The 27,982-nt window shown below is 36.1% G+C and overlaps 1 protein-coding gene and 1 pseudogene across 1 annotated transcript; both read right to left on the minus strand.

Annotated features, from left to right (window-relative positions):
• Positions 1-753: 753 nt before the first annotated feature.
• On the minus strand, positions 754-1,731 carry LOC141607807 (uncharacterized). Its single transcript, XM_074427152.1, has one exon. It carries the CDS (start codon positions 1,729-1,731, stop codon positions 754-756), a length of 978 nt encoding a protein of 325 aa, XP_074283253.1.
• A 25,204-nt stretch (positions 1,732-26,935) lies between these two features.
• On the minus strand, positions 26,936-27,030 carry LOC141609956 (small nucleolar RNA snoR114; annotated as a pseudogene).
• Between the last annotated feature and the right edge of the window lie 952 nt (positions 27,031-27,982).

The following is a 27,982-nucleotide window of genomic DNA, read 5'->3' on the forward strand; positions in this document are numbered from 1 at the left end:
GCATGGATTGTGTTGCCTGATCAATAATCGTAAATGTTGTTGAAGTCGTACTATAAATGCAGTAATGCCATTAACATTTCATTGATCTGGAAGTTCCAAATGACATAAAAAACATTGTGCAAAGTTCAAAATACAGTTCAAAATACTTGTTGTTTTACTTGATTTTGATGGACTGCTGTTTTCACTTGTGAAATTGACTGCTTCATTCTTGCTGCAAAATGTGTCACGTCCATCTGATTCTACTGTACTTCATACATGGTCTGCATCATCTTCAACCTGCATTACATTAGTAAGACCGTTTGCATTAGTAACACCATAATCCTCAGTAAGGCTACCAACAGGCTCGATGTCACCTGTTGGGTCATTACTGCAACTTGCTTCCCTATTTCTCGAATCACCCTAGACTACCTAGTGATTCTACTAACTCACTTATAGAACTTGCATCCCCAACATTCTCACATATCTTACGCAATCCTTCACCATTTCTATGTCAGCATTCAAATAGTCGGGTAGTAAACCAGCAGCTGCTAGTTTAGACTTGTGCATATGAGGCAGAGGATAGTCATTCCCACCTTTAAGCTTCATAATTTCTAACATACATGCTTGCAATGTGATGAACACATAGTTGAGTTTTTTTACTTCCAACTCTTCAAATGCTTTCATGGTATTGTCAACAAGATCTTTTACTACTTTAGACTTTTTCTTTTGTTGGAGTGACTGAATAGCTCTAAAAAAACCCAAGTCCAAAGACATTTAAATCTGGGAATTTGGTGGTTGATGAGTGAACTCAATATTCCACCCATCTTCTGTTCCTGCCCTTCTAAAATCTGCATCTTTGTTGTTAATGTGTGGTCTTGCATTATCCTGTTGTATGAGAATGTGCTTGCTGCAAGTAGAAGGCCATTGAGCTTTAATTGCTGGAATCACTTGATTGATTAACATATCCTTAGTAACTTGCTTTGTGATTGACTCAATACACTTGGTTTCTAATGTTCCTGCACATCTGTTTTTTGATTTCCTCTGAGCTGGTACCTCCATTACAAATGGCCAACAACCCAATTTCCCATCACAAATAATTTCCTGATTAGGCCCATATTTGGGTCTTGCAACAGCACACATAAACATAACTTTGGTAATGAATCTCTTTGATTGACATGTTCTATGTGGTCTTTTTTCATTTTTACCTACATAAAATCTTTGAGAAGGTTTGGTTATGAAAAACCATTTCTCATCTATGTGAATAACATTACCTTGATCTTTGAAAGTAAATTTTTTAGTCACATGATCATAATGCAAATGTTCAAGACAATAAACTAATCTAGCAAGTATGTTGTTGTCTGTCAAACCTGGCTTGATTGCATTAGTATGAGAGTCTATTAAATCTGCTTTTACCCATCTGCTTATTGTTGACTGACTTACACCCAAACCTGCTCCAACTTCTTCCTGTGTTGTCCTCTTAAGCATGTCAAGCTGTTCAAGCTTTTCAGTGTCAAACTTGCATCTGTGAGCCATATTTCTGCCTTTAAGTTTGCTGTTGACATTGATTGCTTGGCCTGCTGCATACTGTTTCCTTGCTATATTCCATATGTTTGTGATTGTCTTCCTGCAAACCCCAAATTGTAATGCTATTTCTGACATTGTTCCATGTTTTGGTTTTCCATCTGTACATCTTTCCAGTAAAATCTGTGATATTCTTGACCTTTCTGCATTTGTGAGATTCTTTATCTTCATTTATTGAAAGTTTGTTTTTGTTTTGCTTGAGTAAATGAAAGTTTGTTTTTGTTTGGATGTAATAAATGATCTACCTATACTTTATATACCCATCTGAACTTTGCACAATCTTTGAACATAAATTTGGCGCTGAAATGAAATGTTTGCTGAAATTTTTGAATATTGGTGCCAAAAATCTTTGAATATTGGTGCCAAAATTCTAATTATGGCAACTTGCATCCAAGTAACTAGACTTTGACACTTATGGTTATGCTTCAAGGACAACCAACTTGGTTGAAGAGGAGGAAGAAACCCCAAGACAGAATCTGAAGTCCATGAATCACAAAAAAAATCGTCTCATTTTGTTAACTGTTGTAACTTAATTAATGTAATTTCTGTTTTCGGTACTTAGTTTGAAACAAACAATGTAATTTTATTAATTGGAGGCATGTCTCCAAAAAAAATGAATGTATTTTTATTAATTATTGTAACTTAATTAGTGTAGTTGTTAAAGTTGTATGCTGTTTTGGAGTAATTCCAACAGGTATTAATGGGGAAAATAATTAGTACTAACAAAAAGTGCACTTGCTTTATTAAGTCTTAATTGTATTTGCTTTATTACTAATTACCACTACCCTTCAACAATATCTCAACCCCACTTTTGTACTTTAACCATTATAATACTCCAACCCTTAAACTTTGTGCCCTTTTCATATGGGAAAAAAACGGTGGATAGGAGGGAGTATTATATAAAAACCCGTCTAATTATTAAATCTAATTAAAACGACTAATTATTATAAATTAGTAAATAAAATGAGCTTTTTAATCATTTAAGCACGCAAAATCGAGTCGGAATAAGGTATAAACACGGGGTAAAAAGCGACTAATATACTACTCATCAAATCTCCCCACACTTAAACCTTACTCGTCCTCGAGTAAGCTTATTAAATAAACTAAGACCCGTAATATAAAGGATTAGCTAAACTAATAATATCCTATGAGAGGCAATTAATGGGCCTTCTCCGTCCCTTCAACTCACATTGAAATACAATGAGGTATGCATTCCGATGCAAGGCAAGTGGGGGCTTGCGAAAATTTGGACACATCTTAACATGAAGCACATAACAAATAATAAGATGCATCAATAAAAGGAATAGCCACTTCCTCAACAAGTGGCAGAGTCAACTAAAAGAGAACAAATTTAAGAGCATATACTCCGTCACAAATACTTGTTCAACAAATCACTAAGGCCAAGAGGATAGACCCAAATCACCTCCAAATGGTGTCAAACTAGACTACTTTCGTCCTCAATTTCCAAATGCTTTTGTCAAGGGCGATTGGATGGCGTGGAATGATGATCCCTATGATGCTAGTGGCATAAGACATGATAAGCCTCGAATTATCTACAAATGTAAAGGTCATGGATCATCCCAAGTTCAACAAGATGGCTTAAGAAAAAGGTTTTTCGGAATAAAGTGCTCAAATCATTGTACAAAAAGGTGGATTTGACTAGCATTCAAAATTTGACCTCATTCAACTTTCACATTTCAAAATTTAAGATGGGGTTTGTCCCTCGCGTGCTAATGTCCTTTGCTTTCGTCAATCACTTATTAGGCGACTAGTTAACCTCTAGACAATAGCTTTCCGGGGTGATAGTCACTCTGTCTCTGGTCGGTTGAATTCACAACCATTTGGGGGCCCAATTCAATGGATCCCTCTCCAAAGCACATCGAAGTGGTACGCCTCCATCAAAACGACTAACTTCGCAAAATGTCAATATTTAAAGACATTTCGAGGTTCCATTGGCAATTAAAAAGTTTCCACATCACAAAATCTTTGAAATGAGCACTTCAAACTTACTGATGAAAAAACATTTTTGGTTTGCCATACCATCAAGTCAATCAAGGTCACCTAGACAAGTTAACCAAGTCTATATCGCATCACGGGGTTGGAATAGTGACTCACATGCAAAGCCTTAACTAGGCTTTGGGTCATGGGTCGAAAAACACTAGTATGACACAATCTAGGGTGTTTTACATCCATTTTAGTAGGCAAAGTGTAACATCCGCGAATTTTCCATTTTGACATTTAAAATTTATTAAACCGTTTGGTTACTTTATTCTATAATTTTGAATTATTATATTTAATTAATTATATGTCAAACACGATTTTTAGAATCGTATTATATAAAAGCTCATTTTTATAAAAATACGTAATATTAAATTATATTTTTGAGGCGTAAATTATACTCCTATAAGAATAAATATATACGTATTTTTGGTAGGACAGTAATAGTGACAGTAATAATATTAGTTTCCGTCTCAAGTTAAAATAAACTCGAGACATTTTTCCGTCTAGCTTTAGTTCACTAAGGTGGCGAAGGTGGCGGGGTTGAGATCGACAGAGGCGGGGAGTATTATTTTCGATGGGAATGTTGTTGAGGGTTCAGATTTTTTCAGATATCTAGGATCTATTATTCAAAAAGATGGAGAGTTAGACGGAGATGTGGCTCACAGAATTAAAGCGGGATGGTTGAAATGGAAGAGTGCTTCAGGGTTTCTATGCGATAAAGATATGCCCCAAAGATTAAAGGGAAAATTTTATCGCATGGCAATTAGGCCTGCCCTACTTTACGGCTCCGAGTGTTGGGCCGTGAAACATTGTCGCATTCAAAAGATGAGTGTGGCGGAGATGCACATGTTGAGGTGGATGTGCGGACATACAAGGAAAGACCGGTTAAGGAATGAGGTTATTAGGGAAAAGGTAAAAGTGGCGCCAATAGAGGACAAGATGATGGAAAACCGACTAAGATGGTTTGGCCATGTGAGAAGGAGACCTATGGACGCACCAGTTAGGAGGCTGGAGACTTGGAGAACAGAAAAGGTCTCTAGAGGTAGAGGAAGACCGAGACAGACATGGTTGAGAGTGATAGAGCACGATATGAGAGTTCTGGGGCTTGAGGAGAGTATGGTGACGCAGAGGGCACAATGGAGGGAAATGATACATGTGGATTTTTAGTATTTGATGTTTTTTGACAGATTTAGTGTTTTTTATTATTTATTTAATTTAAAGAAATTAATTTATTTATTTTTCTCTCCTTTACTTCACACTTTTTCAACAACCACTTTCTTATAGATTTTACCTGGTTCATTCCGAATCCTTAACTCTATTTCGGTTTTTAAAAATCGTTTTAATCTTTTCTCTTGATTTAAATTTTAAGTTTTTATAAAAGAAAGACGGAATTCGATTTTAAAAACCCCTAAGTTCACCTTGACATTCCATTACATTTTTGTTCTCCCTTTTTGTTTTTCATCTTCCCTTTTTTTATTCGCATTTTGAGGCGTGCGTTCACCCATGGACGATTCGAAAGGATGATTCATGTCAGCCGACCCCAAATCATTTTGGAATCAAGGCTCTGATGTTGTTGTTGTTGTTTAGACCGCCACATTTCACCTTGTACCTACTTTAATCCGGACCAACCAAAAACCAACAACACATTCGCCTACCTATACTCTACTTTTAAATATCTTGTATATTATTATTATTATTATTATTATTATTATTATTATTATTATTATTATTATTATTATTATTATTATTATTATTATTATTATTATTATTATTATTATTATTATTATTATTATTATTATTATTATTATTATTATTATTATTATTATTATTATTATTATTATTATTATTATTATTATTATTATTATTATTATTATTATTATTATTATTATTATTATTATTATTATTATTATTATTATTATTATTATTATTATTATTATTATTATTATTATTATTATTATTATTATTATTATTATTATTATTATTATTATTATTATTATTATTATTATTATTATTATTATTAGTTATTGTTGTTGCTGTTGATCCCATGTGACCCCCACCCCTTTATTCCCCCCTTTCATTTCTTTCTTCTTCCTGCAAACCAAAACAAAAGCGACAGCAACAATGACACGGTAGAGCCGTACACCATTTTCAACCTTTCAAACCAAGATCACGACTCCTTTTCTCAACCAAACTCCATTATTTTTGTACCATTAGCTTCTTCATTCCTTCCTCATTCTTTTAAGGTAATAAAGTCTTGATTTTGTAGAAGTTCGAAAATACCGTCTTAAATGACAACTCGATTTCTTGTCTTAAACAACTCGTCTCTCCTCCTTTTTAGTTGAAGACCTTGAAGACTGAAGAAAGGCTCGTATTGTGGGCGTTGTTACTCGGAAATTTGAGGAGTAAGGTAACGGTGATAGGTTACTCGACAAAATGTCGAGAAACTCGCCCTTTCTTACTCGGCTTTTCCTTGTTTATCATAAAGTTTGATTCTTTACTGTGTTCCTCATATATGGGGTCGATTTTGTAATGCTTATGTTTAGTTTACATGGTCATTTGTTTGCTTTCATGGCATGGTTTCATGTATAGCCAGTTAGAAGTATAATGTGTAGCGTTTTTTTGGTTTCCTTGTCGAGTATATATGCTTTCCCCTTGCTGTTTGTTTTTCTGGTCTGGTTATGGCAGGAATGAATAGCGTTATTCCCAATTTAGTCGTACTAATTCCCGTCCTAATATTACCTTCAATGTCAGTCTTGAGTTGGGTCTGAAACGGACTGATAGGAATTGGTTTTATGCTGCGAAAGTTGGCGTTTTACCTCCGTTTTGGGACGGATAATTCTGTCCCTCGGACCTGTTTCTTATCTGCGCCTTCATGCTCATGTCGTCCCTGTATGGGTTCATTTTCTTTTTCATATCTGAAACACGCACTGTTGGACTACTCACCTCCTGCTTGTTTCTCCATGGTTGACATCGTCACAAGTACACTTGTTATTGTTCGCTTGAAAACTCGGGTTTCGGTCTGTCAAACCCTGTTTTATACCATGTTCTGGACAGCCTTGCCCCTGTTTAGGGGACTTTGTTTGTGCGGGAAAGGTGAAGGGTGGTTTGGCTGCGGCATGGGGCTGACTGTGAGTGACAAGGGTTGGTGGTTGTACGGCCATGACATGGCTGATGACCCAGCTGTTGGTGTAATACCCCGTATTTTGATATTAATAATTTATGTAATTAATAATTAAAAACATTTCTAATAATAATTACAAATAAGACGTTAAGTAAAATATCAAATTAATAATCCAAGTCGGGATTGGGTTTAGCTAATAATCGAGTGTTGGGCCGTGTACCATTGATTAATTGGACCGGAATTTATTATAATAAGGTATGAGTATAATCGGGATTTGCACCGGGAATTCATAATAGATAATATGGAAATAATAATAATGGAAAAGTAAAAGTAATTATATTAATTATCCTAATAATTTAATTTGTAAAAGAGATGTATGGTAATTCTAATTATGGTAAATGTGGTAATATATGATAATAATAATAATAATAATAATAATTTATGATAGTAATAATAATAATAATAATAATAATAATAATAATAATAATAATAATAATAATAATAATAATAACAGTAACAGTAACAATAACAGTAACAATAACAATAACAATAATAATAACAATAATAATAGTAGTAGTAGTAATAATAATAATAATAATAATAATAATAATAATAATAAAAAAAAAAAAAAAAAAATAATAATAATAATAATAATAATAATAATAATAATAATAATAATAATAATAATAATAGTAATAATAATAATAATAATAATAATAATAATAATAATAATAATAATATGGTAATTACGTATTTTTCCTAATTGATTTCCATATAACGTTAACCTACCTATATAAATAGATGACAACCTACAACAATAGACATTATTCATCATAAAAACACAAGTAATTCACTTAAGAGAAAAGATAAAAGAGAAGGAAGAACTAGCAGCTGTGAGATCGTCACAAGGTAATTTTCTAATCGTCTCATAACATACTCACCTTAAGACTAATATAACTCGTTAATTAGAGAACCGTTGACTGACCCCCAGACCGTCACCGTGACCGTGGACCACCAGGGATCGATCAAGACCCACCGTTGACCACTAGGAACCACGGGTAAAGGGGCTTTTCAGGCGGGTTTATGGGTGGTTGTTGTATACGTTGAACATGCGTTTTACCCTTGTTTGCGACTTGACCGGACTTAGACCTGGGCAGGTGAAACCGGGGTGGTTGGTCGGCCGTCGTGGATGAGGTTGGGTGGATAAAGGCAGTGGCTTGTGGGGTGGTTGCCGGAGTTGTCACTTGTTTTGTTGGTTGTTGGTGTTTGTCATGAACCCGTGTATTAGCACCCTTGTGACGTCGCTAGACCGTGACCCAGGGAGTCTTAGCTGCTGGTAGGACCACCGGGGGTCAGGGAAGACCACGGTGGTGGCCACTAGTGGTGTGGGGTAGTTGTGATTTGTTGAATGCCGTGAGTTACCTTGTTTATACCGTGGGTGAGTGTTAGGGCACGATTGGAGATTGCTGCGACTGTTGGAGCTGGTGTCCTCTACAGTTAGTGCAGATAACATTTAAATCTCTAAAAGGATCAAAGGGTATACTTTTGTATTATTATCAGTTGGTCCACGTTTATCAATAACGGTTGGCTTGCTAGATAAGTTTGACGTTATTGTCATACTGATGGCGGTGATCAACTGGTCCCTAAAAGTCACACCTATAGGATACGTTTGAGAGATGTGATGGTATGAAAATACAGTCATGTTGATGCCTAATTTGACTAAGCAGTTAGTCGGAGTTATTGACTAATAATTAGTCAAACGCGATGTTGAGATAATTATTTAATACGGATTAAATAATAATGGCTAAGACGAATTAAGCGGTTAATTCGTAAATTGAATATAAACGATTATATTTAATTAATGTATATTGAATTAATTATACAATATTGTCTTTGTCGGACAAGTATTAATATGTCGACTAATCCATGTTACTAGTCGATATTTTAATAACCGATAACCGATGACGATTTATAATAAAACCCGTCATATACATTTTAGCGAAACAAGTCGGACCACGAGTTGAATAAGGAGAAAGTGGAAAGCCCACTTCCTCCCCATGCATACCCACGGCCGAACCCATGAGAACAAAAGGAGAGTTTTCTCTCCTTTTGACCTAACTCATTCATTTGAAAGAAAATTAGGTTTTTGAGAGCATTCTTCTCTGAAAAACCTAGATCTCACATCTAGCAAAATTCACACAAAACTCTCTCAATATTGCAAGTCAATTAGAGAGTATTTCTAGCACAAGGTGAATAGTCTCAGACGGTCTTGGGTGCAACGATTAGGAGGAAATCTACTTTGATTTCTGTTCTTAGGCCGTATTCACAAAGGACCCGAGGTTGATTCTATTCTCTTATCGTTTTCTCTTGTATTTTGTTTTATGACAATAATCACATGTTAAGATTTGCGTTATAGTCCTAAATTTTAAGGGTTTTATACGGATATTACCCCACAAGTGGTATCAGAGCGAGGCCACGTAAATTTTTCTTTGTGATTTTCATCAAACGAATTTGAATCGATAAATTTATGCATTGAAAACCGTGCGGCCTATTTTACACGGCTGTTTTTCTGTTTTTTTTTTTGCATTGGAGCCGTGCCACACGGCTTATGTCTGATCAGACGATGTTTTATTTTAATTTGTTCTTTGCATATTGTTATTTTAAACGATAATCATAGCAATATGTTAAAGATTTGTCAATTGTAGTTTTGTTTTCATACGGATTATGTTCAAATTGCAATTGGTTTTGTCAAATCGTTTTTGTTTGGTTGATGTTGCTCACGGTTTTGGCAGATTAATTTTTTTTTTTTCGTGTATTGCTCTCGGCAATGAGCTGATTTATATAAAAAAAATTTTTTACGGTCCAGCCGTGACATAAAGAGAGAAAAATGAATTTTTCGTGTTTTTTTTTCTCTCGACCATTATGTGCATAATACGGATTTTGTGCAGTCGCTTGATAGTGAAACGGTTCACTCACGTACCATTTAGTTATTTTAAAGCAATTTAAAGTAACGGATTATCATAGATTAAAATTAAGTTGATTAAAGCGGTTTTGTCACATAATTTTAATCATTAAAGGTGGTTTGGATAAATTTAACATAATTACGGAATTATGTCATGAATAAATTTTTTTTAGTTGATGCATTTTTATTTATCGTTATTTTGAATGCCTTGAATGTTTTATTACGTATTTAATTTTTACAAACGGTTGTAACTTAGTGTGGCCTTAGTAGAACGTGTTACCGTAATGATGGAACACGGTCTTGGTTGTATTTTGAGATCTTGTATCTCCGTTTTGGTTTTTCTTTGTAATTACAGTTTTTTATTTAGAATGTAAATAGGTTTATATTTTGTAATTTTAAATTGTAATTTTGAGAAGACCAAAGATGGAGATCGGATGCTCACTCCCGCTGCATGGACAAGATGGAACATTAAGACTAGCTTCTCGGGTCCAACGGTGGATTCCAAAGTTGTATTATGTTTTTTTTACTAGGATAGGCCACACTAGGACTTTTATTTACATTTTGCATTCTTTTATTTATTTTATCGTAACGATAGTTTGCATCATTTTCCTCCTAAAACCAAACCACCTAATAATTGCATGAAAACTGACTCATATAGAGGTCACGCGTTAGTTTTCTATGATATACAGATATCACACGTTTTTTATAAGCCATCACCTAAATTAATTCATTCACGCAATGCTAGTTTTTCGTTCACTTAAAATGAATTAAAACTAAGTTGATGGGATCTTCCTCGTATAACCAAAAATTGAGAATAGTCTTTATAGGTCAAACTCCAATGAATCCCTTTTTTGTCTGTAGGCATAATATGACCCCTTCTACGTCGGGTAAGCTGGAACTGATTGACCTATTTTATCTCAACACTATGGTCACTCGTACGATCCTGTGATTATGGTGGACTATAGATAGGATTTACGGAAATCTATCGACCAAGAGTTCTAACGATAGAACTAGCTAAACAGTTGGCTTATCAATTTACGGAAATTGAGTCTTGGGATCACTTGTATTATTCTTGAGGGAGATCAATTATGCAAGTGCAATGAGTCTACACGATTAAAATGAATTTTAAATAGACTTAAATCACCTCGATGAGTTGCTTATTTCGTTTTGTTTTTCCTTTCTTTTTCAGTGTAGATCACGATCACTTAAACTGCTAATAACAAAATGGCTGGCCGTGCTGACGACCCAATGTCAAGTGCCACATTGGACCGTGAGTCCTGGCTTCGGATCTTTATGAATCAGATGAATCAGTCTACTCGACTGAAGAATGATGGATCAAACTTCGCGGACTGGGAGGCGGCATTACGGAATGCTGCCGCTGCTGACGGGAAGCTCAAATATCTGACAGAGCCCATCCCATCAAACCCAGGCCCCACGGCTGGAGCTAACGAGATCGCCAAGTATAACGATTTCGTCATGGAAGCGGGTGCGATTAAAAACGTACTCATTTTTGCAATGGAATTCAATTTGCAGAAACGCTTCATAGCCCAAGGTGCAAACAAGATTTTCACCACGCTCACTAAGGAATTCTCGAAAGTACCGAGAATCGTGATTTATGAGCATACCACTCGCTTCTTTGATGCGAAACTCCAGAAGGGCCAACCGGTTAGCCCACACATTCTCAGCATGATTGAGAATGTCGAGAGACTGGAGGCGCTTGATTGTAAAATCAGCGAGAACATCGTGATTGACCGCATGCTTCATTCACTCCACGATGGTTTTGCGCTCTTTAGAGAAAATTACTATATGAATGATTTGAAGAAAAGTCCTCATGAACTACACTCCCTACTCGTACAGACCGAGAAGGATATGAAGTTTAGTGGGAGCTTGAAACAGGATGTTCTCGTTGTGTCAAACAAGGGCAAGGGAAAGGGCAAAGCTCAGGCAGACCTAGCGGTAGGTAAACCGAAGTTTAAAAAGTCGGGATCAGGTAAAAGTGGGCCTGGTGAGTCGAGCAACTCATCAGGCGCGACAAAGAGCAAGACCGAAAACATGGAATGCCATCACTACCACAAGACTGGGCAATGGAGGCGTACATGTCCTGTTTACCATGAGGACATAAAAGCAGGTCGCGTTAAACCTGTTGGTATGTCTTCTTCCTCTTCTACTTTTATTCATATGATTGAGATTAACCACGCAAGTTATGGAACTTGGTTACTAGATACTGGTTGTGGTTCTCATCTGTGTAATCATGTGCAGGGGCTCCGAAACATCGAACCCCTCGTAAAGGGTGAGGTGGACCTGCGTGTCGGGAATGGAGCACGAGTGGCTGCCGTCTCGAGGGGAACATACGTGATCCAGCTTCCCAGCGGATTTGAGTTATTTATATATAACTGCTATTATGTACCAGTCTTTCTAAAAACATTATTTCGGTTTACGCACTTGACAAACTTGGTTTTTCATTTGTAATAGAGAATAATACTTGCATTTTCTCATTACACGATATGATTTATGGCAAGGCAGTCTCCATGAATGGAATTTATGTTTTAGATCAGACCACCGAAATATTACATGTAATGAATAAGAAGTTAAAGGTTGGTGACAAAGATCAAACGTATCTATGGCACTGCCGTATGGGACACATTAATGAGAAACGTGTAAAACAGCTCATAAAGAATGGAGCTATCTCGGCCTTTGATTTTCAATCATTTGGCACGTGTGAATCATGTCTCATTGGTAAGATGACTCGAATTTCCTTCAAAGGTGTTGGAATGCGCGCTGCTGACCTATTAGGACTCATACATACGGATGTGTGTGGACCTATGTCAATCACCGCACGAGAAGGCTATAGGTATTTCATCACTTTCACGGATGATTTAAGTAGATATGGCTATGTCTACTTAATGAAGCACAAAAGTGAATCCTTTGAGAAATTCAAGGAATACCAGAATCGGGTACAGAACCTACTGGGTAGAAAGATTAAAACACTGCGATCAGACCGTGGTGGCAAGTATCTTTCTCACGAGTTTGATCAACACCTCAAAGACTGTGGGATTGCCTTGCAATTAACTCCACCTGGAACACCTCAGTTGAATGGTGTTTCCGAACGGAGAAATCGAACACTACTTGATATGGTTCGATCCATGATCAGTCACACCGTGTTGCCTGACTCACTGTGGGGTTATGCTCTTTTGTCAGCTTCTCTAATACTTAACTGAAGTCCGTCTAAAGCTGTTGACAAGACTCCATATGAACTATGGAAGGGAACGTTCCCTAACTTGTCCTTTATACGGGTTTGGGGCTACGAGGCTTATGTCAAGTGGAGACACGAGGATAAGCTCGGCCCGCGATCGGTCAAGACATACTTTATAGGTTATCCTAAAGGAACACTTGGTCATTACTTTTATTCACCAACCGAACAACGTGTATTTGTTGCGGCTAGTGCGACATTCTTAGAGAAGGAGTTTCTCGAGAATGCAAAGAGTAATAGAACCTTCGAACTGTCGGAGATTCCAGAACCAAATACCGAGCAACCATTGGAGGAACCAATTCCTTCAATCCCGGCTGCGGTTAATATTCCTGAGGAACCTAGGAGGTCGGGAAGAGTCTCTATTCCTCCGGACAGATACATTGGTATGGTCGAGGAACATGACATAGATGACATTCTACTCTTAACTAGTAGTGAACCCGCAACCTATAAAGGTGTCATGACTAGTTCTGACTCAAAGCTATGGCTTGAGGCCATGCAATCCGAGATGGACTCCATGTATGAGAACAACGTATGGGATCTTGTTGACTTACCTGCTAAGGTTCGTCCCCTTCAATGCAAATGGCTTTACAAGATAAAGCATTCTGTGGAAGGTCAACAAGATATCTATAAAGCACGACTAGTTGCTAAAGGTTTCACCCAAGTGCCAGGTCTGCACTACGATGAAATTTTTGCACCCGTAGTCATGCTACGTTCCATTCGGATTATCTTAGCGATTGCCGCTTTTCATGACTATGAAATTTGGCAGATGGATGTGAAAACCGCCTTCTTAAACGGTTATTTGGAGGAAGAGTTGTACATGGTACAACCCGAAGGTTTCATCGATCCTGGACATCCTAAGAAAGTCTGCAAGCTTAAGCGTTCCATTTATGGACTTAAGCAAGCTTCTCGGAGTTGGAATCATCGTTTCGACCAAGTGATAAAAGAAAATGGATTTACTCGATCGGTCGAGGAACCATGTCTATATATTAAGTCGAGTGGGAGCAAGATTGTCTTCCTAATATTGTATGTTGATGACATACTCCTAATTGGGAATGACATACCTCTCTTAACTTCGGTAAAAGTATGGTTGAAGAACCATTTCCAGATGAAAGATCTGGGTGAGGCACAAAGAATTTTGGGCATCCTTATCTATCGAGATAGATCACGTCGGATATTATCTCTCAGTCAGGAGTCTTACATAGAAAAGATCCTAGAGAGATTCAGCATGACTAACTCCAAAAAGGGGTTTCTTCCTATGGCTCCAGGGGTGCATTTGAGCAAGTCTCAGGCACCAGAGACACCGGAAGAGAAAGAGCGTATGACACGGATTCCTTATGCCTCGGCAATAGGATCAATCATGTATGCCATGATATGCACACGTCCGGACGTGGCAAATGCATTGAGTATGACAAGTCAATTCCAACAACATCCAGGTGAATCACATTGAATGGCTGTCAAGAACATTCTTAAGTACCTACGGAGGACTAAAGATTGGGCATTGACTTATGGAGGCGAACAAAAGCTATGCGCAACCGGTTACGCAGATGCTAGCTTCCAAACGGATCGAGATGACTCGAAATCTCGTCTGGATTCGTTTTTACTCTTAATGGCGCTGATCACCGGAAGAGTTCCAAACAAAGTGTTACAAAGCAGATTCTACGACGAGTCCGAGTACTATGCCGCGTCGAAGGCGCAAAGGAAGCGATATGGATGCGTCAATTCTTACAAGGACTATTCGTAGTGCCTAGTTCGAATGACCCGATCACCATCTATTGCGACAATAGAGGTGCCATCTTCCAAGCTAAGGAGCCTAAGTCTAGCAACAAGTCTAGATATGTACAACGGAAAGCTCATCTAATCCGAGATTACGTGGAGCAAAAGGAGGTAGTGATAGAAAAGATTGCTACAGATGATAACATAGCAGATCCTCTCACTAAACCATTACGACAAGATAAGCATGAAGGGCATGTTAATTCCATGGGAATTAAACGTGTTCCTGAGTTGTAGTACTCTTTTATGGATTAGATTCATTCTCTTTTGTACTCTATACGACATCATCGTTTTGATATTTATATATTTTGTTTTCATGTGGATTTGTACGACAATTTTGAACACCACAAAGTGAACTGAACAAACATTATATTTTTGGTCCTTAATTGCCCACATGAGCTGATAACTCGGCAATTATTTTGTGACGTTGGTTGATGGTGGGTTCAACGAGCCATAAGTCAAAAGGTTGACTGACCAATCACAGAGGCGATTTATACGGATATCTCGTAGGACACAATTGTGACATCGACGTGGAGTCCTAAATGTTTTATAACATTCGGTTCCAGGTCGTGGATAGGACCTCCATGGTGATCCTAAGAGTCGACTCTTTTGACTATCGACTGTCTCTTGAGACTAAGGCAGATTTTGGGTGACTTTGGTTTCTTTCTCACGGTCATCCGTAACAGGGGGCCAAGTAGATTTTTTCTGGGTCATTTCATGCTGTGCTTAGATCGGAAGGAGTCGAGTTGAAGGAAATATTCAGCCTTTATCGTACTCGATATTTCTCGGGGCCACTCGAGGAGTCAGAATCGAAATGCATGGCCATGCTCGAATACGAATTCGTTTTATCAGTTGAGTTACTCTCTAGTTGGGGAAACCACTCTTGATACAGATCGATTGTAAAATACGACCTTTGCGGATCCGGATCTGCAAATTGTTTTACATTGAGTGGGAGAAATTTTAAATGAATATGAGAATCGGTTATCGCACATACACTTGTACGAACAAGTGGGAGTTTGTTGGAGCCGTGTCCTCCAGTTAGTGCGGATAACGTTATTACACATACACTTGTACAGACAAGTGGGAGCTTGTTGGGGCTGGTGTCCTCTACAGTTAGTGCAAATAACATTTAAATCTCTAAAAGGATCAAAGGGTATACTTTTGTATTATTATCAGTTGGTCCACGTTTATCAATAACGGTTGGCTTGCTAGATAAGTTTGACGTTATTGTCATACTGATGGCGGTGATCAACTGGTCCCTAAAAGTCACACCTATAGGATACGTTTGAGAGATGCGACGATATGAAAATACAGTCATGTTGATGCCTAATTTGACTAAGCAGTTAGCCGGAGTTATTGACTAATAATTAGTAAAACGCGATGTTGAGATAATTATTTAATACGGATTAAATAATAATGGCTAAGACGAATTAAGCGGTTAATTCGTAAATTGAATATGAACGATTATATTTAATTAATGTATATTGAATTAATTATACAATATTGTCTTTGTCGAACAAGTATTAATATGTCGACTAATCCATGTTACTAGTCGATATTTTAATAACCGATAACCGATGACGATTTATAATAAAACCCGTCATATACATTTTAGCGAAACAAGTCGGACCACGAGTTGAATAAGGAGAAAGTGGAAAGCCCACTTCCTCCCCATGCATACCCACGGCCGAACCCATGAGAACAAAAGGAGAGTTTTCTCTCCTTTTGACCTAACTCATTCATTTGAAAGAAAATTAGGTTTTTGAGAGCATTCTTCTCTGAAAAACCTAGATCTCACATCTAGCAAAATTCACACAAAACTCTCTCAATATTGCAAGTCAATTAGAGAGTATTTCTAGCACAAGGGGCATAGTCTCAGACGGTCTTGGGTGCAACGATTAGGAGGAAATCTACTTTGATTTCTGTTCTTAGGCCGTATTCACAAAGGACCCGAGGTTGATTCTATTCTCTTATCGTTTTCTCTTGTATTTTGTTTTATGACAATAATCACATGTTAAGATTTGCGTTATAGTCCTAAATTTTAAGGGTTTTATACGGATATTACCCCACAGCGACTAGTTATGTCATGTCGGTTGGTGTCGTGGCAAAGGGAGTTGCAGGTGGTGGTCTATGGTGGCGGTGGTGGTGGCAAATAGTGGTTAAAACCGTGTCTTTTAGTATACGTTGCGTCGGGATCGAACGTTGTTGGTGTTAGCTGTCAGGGCACACTTTGGCAGCCATGTAGGGTGGTTGTTGCTGGTGGTAGGGTCGTATTTGGGTTGTGGGCAGAGGAAACTCGCGGTGGGTACTGGTGGTTGACTGGGTGGTTGTCGGGTATGAGGGAATTGATACGGTTTTGTGGGGGGTGTCATGTGTAATATGTGTTGGTCGTGGGTGTAGAGGTGCATTGAGTGTGTATTTTGTAAGGCATGTTTTACACGTGACCTTATTATTGTTGTTGTTAGACGGGTTTATTGAAACGGGTTTTGAATTAAATTATACGAAAACATTACGTAATTAATTTATAATTAATTGAATTATTTAAATAATGTGAATAATTAGTAATTATAATAATTACTTGTATAGGTGACGGATTTGTGAGAAGCCGTGTTAATTGGATTTATATTTACTCGGATTGCGTTATTGGAACTCACTGGCAAGGTAGGATAATCTACTCAACTATAACTGTTTTTGTGTTTAATGGATGGATGTTATTGGAAGGATGATTGGTTTATGACTGCTTATTTAATTGAATTAATTGAGTGATTAATATTGTTAATTGATTGGAGTTGTGTATATTTATACGATTGTATTGTGGAATGATTTATGAGAATTGGACTGCCAAAGGCTTAGTCTCTGGTGGATAATGTGAGTGGTTGTTGGACTGCCTCAGGCTTAGTCTCTGGTGGATAAAGTGTGTGATTAATTAGAAGGCCCCAGCCTTAGTCTCTGGTGGATAACGTGTGTGAGTATTTGGACTGCCCCAGGCATAGTCTCTGGTGGATAACGTGGACGGTGATGTCGAGATGTTACATGTGAGCAATTGAGATTGGAATATTGACAGTTGTGAGAGATTGGTTGTTTTAATGTATTTTATCCTACTCAACCTCGTGGTTGACCGTGTATTCGTGAACACCTGTGATGAACCATAATGGGGAGCAGATTTGCAGGTACTAAAGATTAGCTGACTTGGGAGCTTGTGGTAATGCGTGAGGAGTTGGCCAATCTACCTAGAAGTCTAGACCACATAGAATATTTTGTCACTTTATTTATTTCCGCTGCGAGTTGTAATTATTTTATATTACGTTTTGGTTGGTTAAATTGTAATAACATGTAATCGCTAAAGTTTTAATTTAAAGTACTATGGTTTGTTGTAGTTTGTTATTCACTACCTCGGGAAACCGAGATGGTAACAGTTCTATTTATTTGGGAATGTCTAGCTAAAGGCTCCCGAATAAATGGGGGTGTTACAAAGTGGTATCATAGCAAAACAATCCTCAGGCCTAACCAATGAACATAATAATGAACATAGGACGTGTCTAATAAAATGAACCCGGGTAGAAACTGTTAGGTGCCCACTTAAAGATTGGGATGAGTTAGGGGCCCCCTCACACTAAACTTCTAGCCCTTCCAGTTTTGAACCGATTCTCTTGAGAGATATTACAGAGTGGGGTAATTTAAAATGAATATTGTTTATTTTGTCGTAGGAGTTTTGCTTGCCTTGTTTGAATATCGTTCTCATTGATGACTGACGTTACGGGACGTAACCTTGATTTTAAGGAGAATGGAATGGGTGAAATGAAAATTTGATGTTGAATTGTTTTGATGATGAGGATGAAAGTAATTACAAATTGATATTGATTATGTGGTTGGACGTTGTGTGATAGTAGAATCATGTCTAGCGATATGCGGTTGTGTGAATCCCAAAGCCATGTTATTTAAAATATATTATGAAATGATTAAGCTTGTGATATGAATTCTTTATAATATATACTAGTTGTGTGTGAAAGTTTATTGATCAAGTTGTGTTGATATAGGAATAGGAGAGTGTTAATGAGGGCTTGTGACCTAGTAGAAAGGAACCTAGAGCTGAACTTTATTCCGTCAGATTTTACCCCTATTTGATTTAGTTTCCATTTTACCTCCATTTATCATACAAGGTTGTAATTTTTATGAGTGATAACCCAATGAGTTAGCTTACCAATTCCGTTGGTCTCATGTTTAAAAGTTTTACGGTTTGGGAGGAATAAATAATTTAGTGGACAGTGGTCAGAATGTTTTCGACAAACAATTTTGTAAAATTTGTCATTTAATACGAGCTTAATATTTCTGCATAATTCAAACTCTACTGTTTAAAAGATTCAAATATGTTTCCATATTGAAAAGGCACGTTGCAAGTTAAATTTTTGACAATTAATAGTGATTTTTACAAGTTTACCTAAGTTTTGACTTATAGCTGATCAGTTTTTGGTTTCGACCCACTGAATTGTAAAAATCTTTATAAATTGATTATTCGAGATTTGGACTTAATTCTTTTTCTCGTGTTTTAAAAACTCTTTATATTTTTGAAAAGTGTAAAAAACTAAACGTGGAATGTAACGATTATTTAATGGTAAATTTTGAAATTTACAGTTGGACTTGGATTTAATTTCCGATAACGCGAGTTTTTCCAAATGTTTAATATAAATGTTTTATAAGTTCATAACCTGTGATAGTTGAGAGGTAGGAGTGATCATAGGAGGACCTAGGAAATGGGGAGCTGGGTAACTAGTTAGTGGAATGATTAGACTCTTATCATTTATATAATTACTTCAATTGTTAGTGGTTTAATAATGTAAAAATAGTTTCGAAACTTCGGGACGAAGTTTATTTTTAGGGGAGTAGAATGTGATACCTCATGTTCTAAGTTTATATTGTGATACATTCTCATGTTTTGAAATTAGTTTTGTGACACATTTTAATAAGTATGATACGGTATTAAAATGATTAAGAAAGTTTGATAATGATTGAGTAAGTTAATGATGTTGAATGATGCGTAGTTATATGTTTTGTGATAGTAGTTGTGGGCGAACTTCGGGACGAAGTTCATTTTAAGGGGGGAAGACTGTAATACCCCGTATTTTGATATTAATAATTAAAAACATTTTTAATAATAATTACAAATAAGACGTTAAGTAAAATATCAAATTAATAATCCAAGTCGGGAATTGGGCTTAGCTAATAATCGAGTGTTGGGCCGTGTGCCATTGATTAATTGGACCGGAATTTATTATAATAAGGTATGAGTACAATCGGGATTTGCACCGGGAATTTATAATAGATAATATGGAAATAATAATAATGGAAAAGTAATAGTAATTATATTAATTATCCTAATAATTTAATTTGTTAAAGAGATGTATGGTAATTCTAATTATGGTAAGTGTGGTAATATGTGATAATAATAATAATTTATGATAGTAATAATAATAATAATAATAATAATAATAATAATAATAATAATAATAATAATAATAATAATAATAATAATAATAATAATAATAATAATAATAATAATAATAATAATAATGATGATGATAATAATGATAATAATAATAATAATAATAATAATAATAATAATAATAATAATAATAATAATAATAATAATAATAATAATAATAATAATAATAATAATAATAATAATAATAATAATATGGTAATTACGTATTTTTCCTAATTGATTTCCATATAACCTTAACCTACCTATATAAATAGATGACAACCTTCAACAATAGACATTATTCATCATAAAAACACAAGTAATTCACATAAGAGAAAGGATAAAAGAGAAGGAAGAACTAGCAGCGGTGAGATCGTCACAAGGTAATTTTCTAATCGTCTCATAACATACTCACCTTATGACTAATATAACTCGTTAATTAGAGAACCGTTGACTGACCCAAGACCGTCACCGTGACCGTGGACCACCAGGGATCGATCAAGACCCACCGTTGACCACCAGGAACCACGGGTAAAGGGGCTTTTCAGGCGGGTTTATGGGTGGTTGTTGTATACGTTGAACATGCGTTTTACCCTTGTTTGCGACTTGACCGGACTTGAACCAGGGCAGGTGACACCGGGGTGGTTGGTCGGACGTCGTGGATGAGGTTGGGTGGATAAAGGCGGCGGCTTGTGGGGTGGTTGCCGGAGTTGTCACGTGTTTTGTTGGTTGTTGGTGTTTGTCATGAACCCGTGTATTAGCACCCTTGTGACGTCGCTAGACCGGGACCCAGGGATTCTTAGCTGCTGGTGGGACCACCGTGGGTCAGGGAAAACCACGGTGGTGGCCACTAGTGGTGTGGGGTAGTTGTGATTTGTTGAATGTCGTGAGTTACCTTGTTTATACCGTGGATGAGTGTTAGGGCACGATTGGGGATGGTTGCGACTAGTTATGTCATGTCGGTTGGTGTCGTGGCAGGGGGAGTTGCAGGTGGTGGTCTATGGTTGCGGTGGTGGTGGCAAATAGTGGTTAAAATCGTGTCTTTTGGTATACGTTGCGTCGGGATCGAACGTTGTTGGTGTTAGCTGTCAGGGCACGCTTTGGCAGCCATGTAGGGTGGTTGTTGCTGGTGGTAGGGCCGTGTTTTGGTTGTGGGCAGAGGAAACTCGCGATGGTACTGGTGGTGGACTGGGTGGGTGTCGGGTATGAGGGAATTGATACGGTTTTATGGGGGGTTTCATGTGTAATGTGTTGGTCGTGGGTGTAGAGGTGCATTGAGTGTGTGTTTTGTAAGGCATGTTTTACACGTGACCTTATTATTGTTGTTGTTAGACGGGTTTATTGAAACGGGTTTTGAATTAAATTATACGAAAACATAATTAACGTAATTAATTTATAATTAATTGAATTATTTAAATAAAGTGAATAATTAGTAATTATAATAATTACTTGTATAGGTGACGGATTTGTGAGAAGCCGTGTTAATTGGATTTATATTTACTCGGATTGCGTTATTGGAATTCGCTGGCAAGGTAGGATAATCTACTCAACTATATCCGTTTTCGTGTTTAATGGATGGATGTTATTGGAAGGATGATTGGTTTATGACTGCTTATTTAATTGAGTTAATTGAGTGATTAATATTGTTAATTGATTGGAGTTGTGTATATTTTATACGATTGTATTGTGGAATAATTTATGAGAATTGGACTGCCCCAGGCTTAGTCTCTGGTGGATAATGTGAGTGGTTGTTGGACTGCCCCAGGCTTAGTTTCTGGTGGATAACGTGTGTGATTAATTGGAAGGCCCCAGGCTTAGTCTCTGGTGAATAACGTGTGTGAGTATTTGGACTAACCCAGGCTTAGTCTCTGGTGGATAACGTGGACGGTGATGTCGAGATGTGACATGTGAACAATTAAGATTGGAATATTGACAGTTGTGAGAGATTGGTTGTTTTAATGTATTTTATCCTACTCAACCTCGTGGTTGACCGTGTATTCGTGAACACCTGTGATGAACCATAATAGGGAGCAGATTTGCAGGTACTAAAGATTAGCTGACTTGGGAGCTTGTGGGAATGCGTGAGGACTTGGCCAATCTACCTAGAAGTCTAAACCACATAGAATATTTTGTCACTTTATTTATTTCCGCTGCGAGTTGTAATTATTTTATATTAAGTTTTGGTTGGTTAAATTGTAATAACATGTAATCGCTAAAGTTTTAATTTAAAGTACTTTGGTTTGTTGTACTTTTTTATTCACAACCTAGGGAAACCGAGATGGTAACAGTTCTATTTATTTGGGAATGACTAGCTAAAGGCTCCCGAATAAATGGGGGTGTTACAGTTGGTCACTGTGCTGAGCCATACCCTCCCCTTACTCCTTTTGCGGTTTTGTTTTCCCGTTTTGTGTAAGCGTTGGTGTGGGCTCACAAACTTATAAATGTTGGGCTCAAACTCTTATCAATTTTGGACTCAACTCCTTGTAAATTTTGGACAAATCATTATCTAATTTGGACTAAAATCCTTACATTATTTGGGCTCACTACTCTTGTATGTTTGGGCTCACCTTGTCACATGTTGTGATTTTGTGTGCCTTCCGTAAATTTTCACATGACGTAAATTATTCATTACCACTTGTTATATTTTATTTATTTTATTTAATTGGTATGTATAATTATGAAATTAAATGTTTATTTTATATGATACAAGTATGAAAGGATGATTATAAATGATTATTTGTAAGAGTCTTATTCTTGTAGAAATGCCATATTACCATCGTATGTGCCTGACATACATTTTTGACCTGCTTGTGCAGTTCTGGCAAGCACGGATTTGACCTACTTGTGCTGTTCTGGCAAGTACGGTTTTGGCCTACTTGTGTTGTTCTGGCAAGTACAGCTTTTGACCACTTGCGCTGTTCTGGAAAGTGAGTCTTAACTTAGTCTTTCCGCCACTTTTGTGCTGTTCTGGCGATTGGGGTACTCGGTCTCCATTGGTAGTCGAGTCTTGGGTGCGTGTTGTGCTGGCGCACATCGAATCGGAATGTATACCCGAGAATCTGCAGATTTAGACTAGGACCGTATCATTATCGTAGTCCTACCCGGGGAAATTAAAGTCTAAGAGTAGTAAATGTCTTGCATTATTTGGATGGTTACTTTGGTCATATCTCCTTGAAATACGTGCTCGTGGCTAAGTGGTCGTGTTTGTTTCCTTGTCTTCCTTCTCCATTTATTTATTGTTGCTTATGCCTTACTTGTTTATTCCATCATTTCCTTTATCCTTGTTGGTTTAAACACGTATGATCCCATGTTTAGTTATTATTCGATCCACTCATGTCTTATCTAATATGATTGTTTGTTTATATTCTTTGTTATGTCCGTTTCGACATATTGTGGCTGGGAGAACCTTGAGTTACTCCCCACTGACTGTGGCGTTCATGTTTACAAGAATGACAGGTGGTGAAGATGCTTACGTGGGGAAGATGTGTGGGCTAGCGAGAACTAAACCCTTGGACCTTAGTTGCTAGTTTAGAAACACTTTATATGATTATTCGTGGGATATCTTTTCCCCGTTTTCTAGACTGGGTTGTAATAAACTAAATTTGTCTATTATTGTATTTTTTTCATTTCATTAGTGGCACCCGCGTGCTATTCTTTAACTAGTAATTTTAAAAGTTTTTAAAATATCACAAATTTCCGCTTTAATTTATTAGTTATATTTTCCGCTTTATCGCGGGGTGTCACAGTTGGTATCAGAGCCTTTGTTGCTCCCGACGCACACACGTGTACCCCGAATTTAATTTTGAACTTGACCTTGAATAATGAATGAGAGATGGGTAGACTTAAGGACCTAAGGTGGTAGTCTGTAGTGTGTTTGCTCTTTGCTAGGTTCTAACATGTTTGATGATTGCCATTAAATAATTATTGTTCCCTTGGATCGAGGACCGTAAACCTACCAACGTGAAGATCAAGATTTGGTGCCTATTGTCGAGCATTGAAGGTTTGTTCACTTTGAAGAACGCTTCTACTTTCTTGAAGATGTTTCTCATTCTTTGTGTATCTTACCTCATTCTTTATCTCTGGTGCTTATCCTCCTTCAAAACGCTCTTCTGTTTTACTTTGAAAGCTACTCTTGTACCCTCTTAACTTGTCCTTTGTTCCTTGCTTACCCTCCCTTAACGCCTATTGGATAGTACTCCTTCTTTTAAGGAATGTTGATCTTGGTTGGAAAATTTGACTTTTGAGGAGATTGTTTGTGGTTAACCCTTGACCCTGGTTTTGAGAGGTTGTGATGATAGAAATACTTAAGTAGTGTGATGAGACATACTTAATGATTCTTATACCTAGATCATTGATAAAGTGAGTATATTTGATTGGTGGATTTGAGGATGTAGGATTGACTAAGTAAGACGAGTTTGTGATTGGCTCTTGTAGTCGCTTTGGATATGAGGGTTTTATAATGTATATGTGACCATATGAGAAATGCTAATTGAGGGATTATTAGTTGGTTTAAGTGAGTGATCTTGATTACTACTTGAGGTATAGTATGAGAGTGAGACTAAGCTACATTATTGGAAAGTCTTAGCGCTTGTTTTAGTAACTAGAAAAGATAATGGTATGGTTGACGCCAATTGTTAAGTTAAAGGATATAGTTTCAATTTTTGGTGATAGGATGAGAAAATATGAGGTGCTAAAGCGTTGTTACACCTAAGACCTTATTTCTTAAGAACTCGATGCTAAGTAAAGTTATAGGATATCAGATTTGAAAGAATATACCCTGAGATGTTGATGACCATAATGGATTGATGAAGTGAATTGATATTAGTTGGCTCTTGAGAGTCCTTGAGTTGAGAGAGACTTAGTATTAATAGTCTTTTTTTTTAACCTTGTGAATATTTGAGGAATCGTTTCTGGGAATTTAGAACTTGGAATTGAAATATTTGATTTAGAGTTTTACCACTTTGGGAAACTTATAGATGACACTAGTTGGATATGAGTATAGCTTTGTTGGAAACTTTGACCTTGATCTTGTGGAAGTTGTTTGTAGATGTTTGACGTTTTGTAGTGGCGAAGTCACACTTATAGTGGAGTACCTTGTTTCATGGAATAGCTTAGAGTGGAGTAATATGAGTGTTTTGAGGAAATCCTTGGAAGTGTGGTGATTAAAAGTTTTATTGTTAGGAAGTTTTCGGAACCGCTTAGGTTGATGTTGTTATTTGAGGTTTGAATATCTGGCGTTTCCTTGTTGTCTAATTTCCCTTTCTCCTTGATCATAAGCATTACCGTTCATACCTCCTTTCCTCGCTTCATCTTGCTCCTCCCTTGAGTTTGATGCTAGTGACCTATAAAACTCTACCCTTGACATTCTTATTGTTTTGACTTCAATTCTTACCCTATGAAGTTCATCATAGCTCTTTTTGTTGGTTAAGTTTGGACTCTCTTAGCGTATCTGGTATTTATGTTGTCTAAATTGCTTTTCATTTCATACAATTCCTAAATATTTCAAGCTACGAGTTTCGATTCGTTGTTAAAAGTTGATGTTACTTTTGAAAAACCTTACCTATTTTAAGGATTTGAAAATGAAAATTTGATTTAATTCCATATTTGTTCCTTGAGTATATACTTCTTTATCATGATTTTAATTGCTAAACCCGAGATTTCTTTAAATTTTATCCAACTTCTGTTAACTTTGATCTATTTATGATTTCTTTGTCAAAGTATAATGTCACATTTTCAGGAATTTGACTCCCTTTTTAATTTAAAAGTGAAACCTTTATCTCTATTTTCGCTTTTGCAAAAGAAAATTTGAGTGGACTATCTTTTTCTTTTGATTTTGACGTTGATCGGATGATAGAACTCGTTATTGGAGACGTTTGATAACTTGTTCTACGCTTGTCGGCGAATGATTTTGTTTTAAATCTGTCTTTGACTTTGAAAGTTAGCGTTCTTGTGTGCACGACAAGAGCAATTTCGTTCCATGAATGAGACTTACACTTTTGAAAACTCTTCATTAATGTTTTTGAAAGTATTCTGATTTTGATTTATGCAAATAATTTAATTTTCGATCGGGTTCTGTCGGAAAATTTTATTTGAAACTTTTGAAAGAATTTTAATTCTTACGATAAGTATCCTTTTAATGTTTTGGTTAGCGACTTTAAAAGTTCAGCTTTATTTTATAACCTTTCTTTTCTACCTTCAAGTTTCGAGGACGAAACTTTTTAAAAGATGGGGTGATTGTAAAACCCGTGAATTTCCCATTTTGACATTTAAAATTTATTAAACCGTTTGGTTACTTTATTCTATAATTTTGAATTATTCTATTTAATTAATTTTATGTCAAACACGATTTTTAGAAACGTATTATATAAAAGCTCATTTTTAAAAAAATACGTAATATTAAATTATATTTTTGAGGCGTAAATTATACTCCTATAAGAATAAATGTATACGTATTTTTGGTCGGACAGTAATAGTGACAGTAATAATATTAGTTTCCGTCTCAAGTTAAAATAAACTCGAGGCATTTTTCCGTCTAACTATAGACCGTCACATTTCACCTTGTACCTGCTTTAATCCGGACCAACTAAAAACAAACAACACATTCGCCTACCTATACTCTACTTTTATATATCTTGTATATTATTATTATTATTATTATTATTATTATTATTATTATTATTATTATTATTGTTATTATTATTTTTTTTTTTTATTATAAAATGCGCGCAGCTTTCATTATAATAAAAATAAAAGGTTTACATGAAATTGGTGGGGAGCCGAGAAAAAAAGAACAAGCTCAGATGCGCACAATGCTTCCTCATAAAGAATCAGAGAGTAGTGGCGGACCTCAAGGTGCCACATTTGGCGCAGAAATATCATCACTGCTTATTTAAATGCACCAGCCGGGAATCGAACCCGGGTCTGTACCGTGGCAGGGTACTATTCTACCACTAGACCACTGTACCCGGGAATTATTATTATTATTATTATTATTATTATTATTATTATTATTATTATTATTATTATTATTATTATAATTATTATTATTATTATTATTATTATTATTATTATTATTATTATTATTATTATTATTATTATTATTATTATTATTATTATTATTATTATTATTATTATTATTATTATTATTATTATTATTATTATTATTATTATTATTATTATTATTATTATTATTATTATTATTATTATTATTATTATTATTATTATTATTATTATTATTATTATTATTATTATTATTATTATTATTATTATTATTATTATTATTATTATTATTATTATTATTATTATTATTATTATTATTATTATTATTATTATTATTATTATTATTATTATTATTATTATTATTATTATTATTATTCTATATTATTATTATTATTAGTTATTGTTGTTGCTGTTGATCCTGTGTGACTCCCGCCCCTTTATTCCTCCCTTTCATTTCTTTCTTCTTCCTGCAAACCAAAACAAAAGCAACAACAACAATGACACGGTAGAGCCGTAGACCATTTTCGACCTTTCAAACCAAGATCCCGACTCCTTTTCTCAACCAAACTCCATTATTTTTGTACCATTAGCTTCCTCATTCCTTCCTCATTCTTTTAAGGTAATAAAGTCTTGATTTTTTAGAAGTTCGAAAATACCGTCTTAAATGACAACTCGATTTCTTGTCTTAAACAACTCGTCTCTCCTCCTTTTTAGTTGAAGACCTTCAAGACTGAAGAAAGGCTCGTTTTTAGGCGTTGTTACTCGGAAATTCGAGGAGTAAGGTAACGGTGATAGGTTACTCGACAAAATGTCAGGAAACTCGCCCTTTCTTACTCGGCT

The sequence above is a fragment of the Silene latifolia genome, chromosome 10 (assembly GCF_048544455.1).
Source record: "Silene latifolia isolate original U9 population chromosome 10, ASM4854445v1, whole genome shotgun sequence".
NCBI lineage: Eukaryota > Viridiplantae > Streptophyta > Magnoliopsida > Caryophyllales > Caryophyllaceae > Silene > Silene latifolia.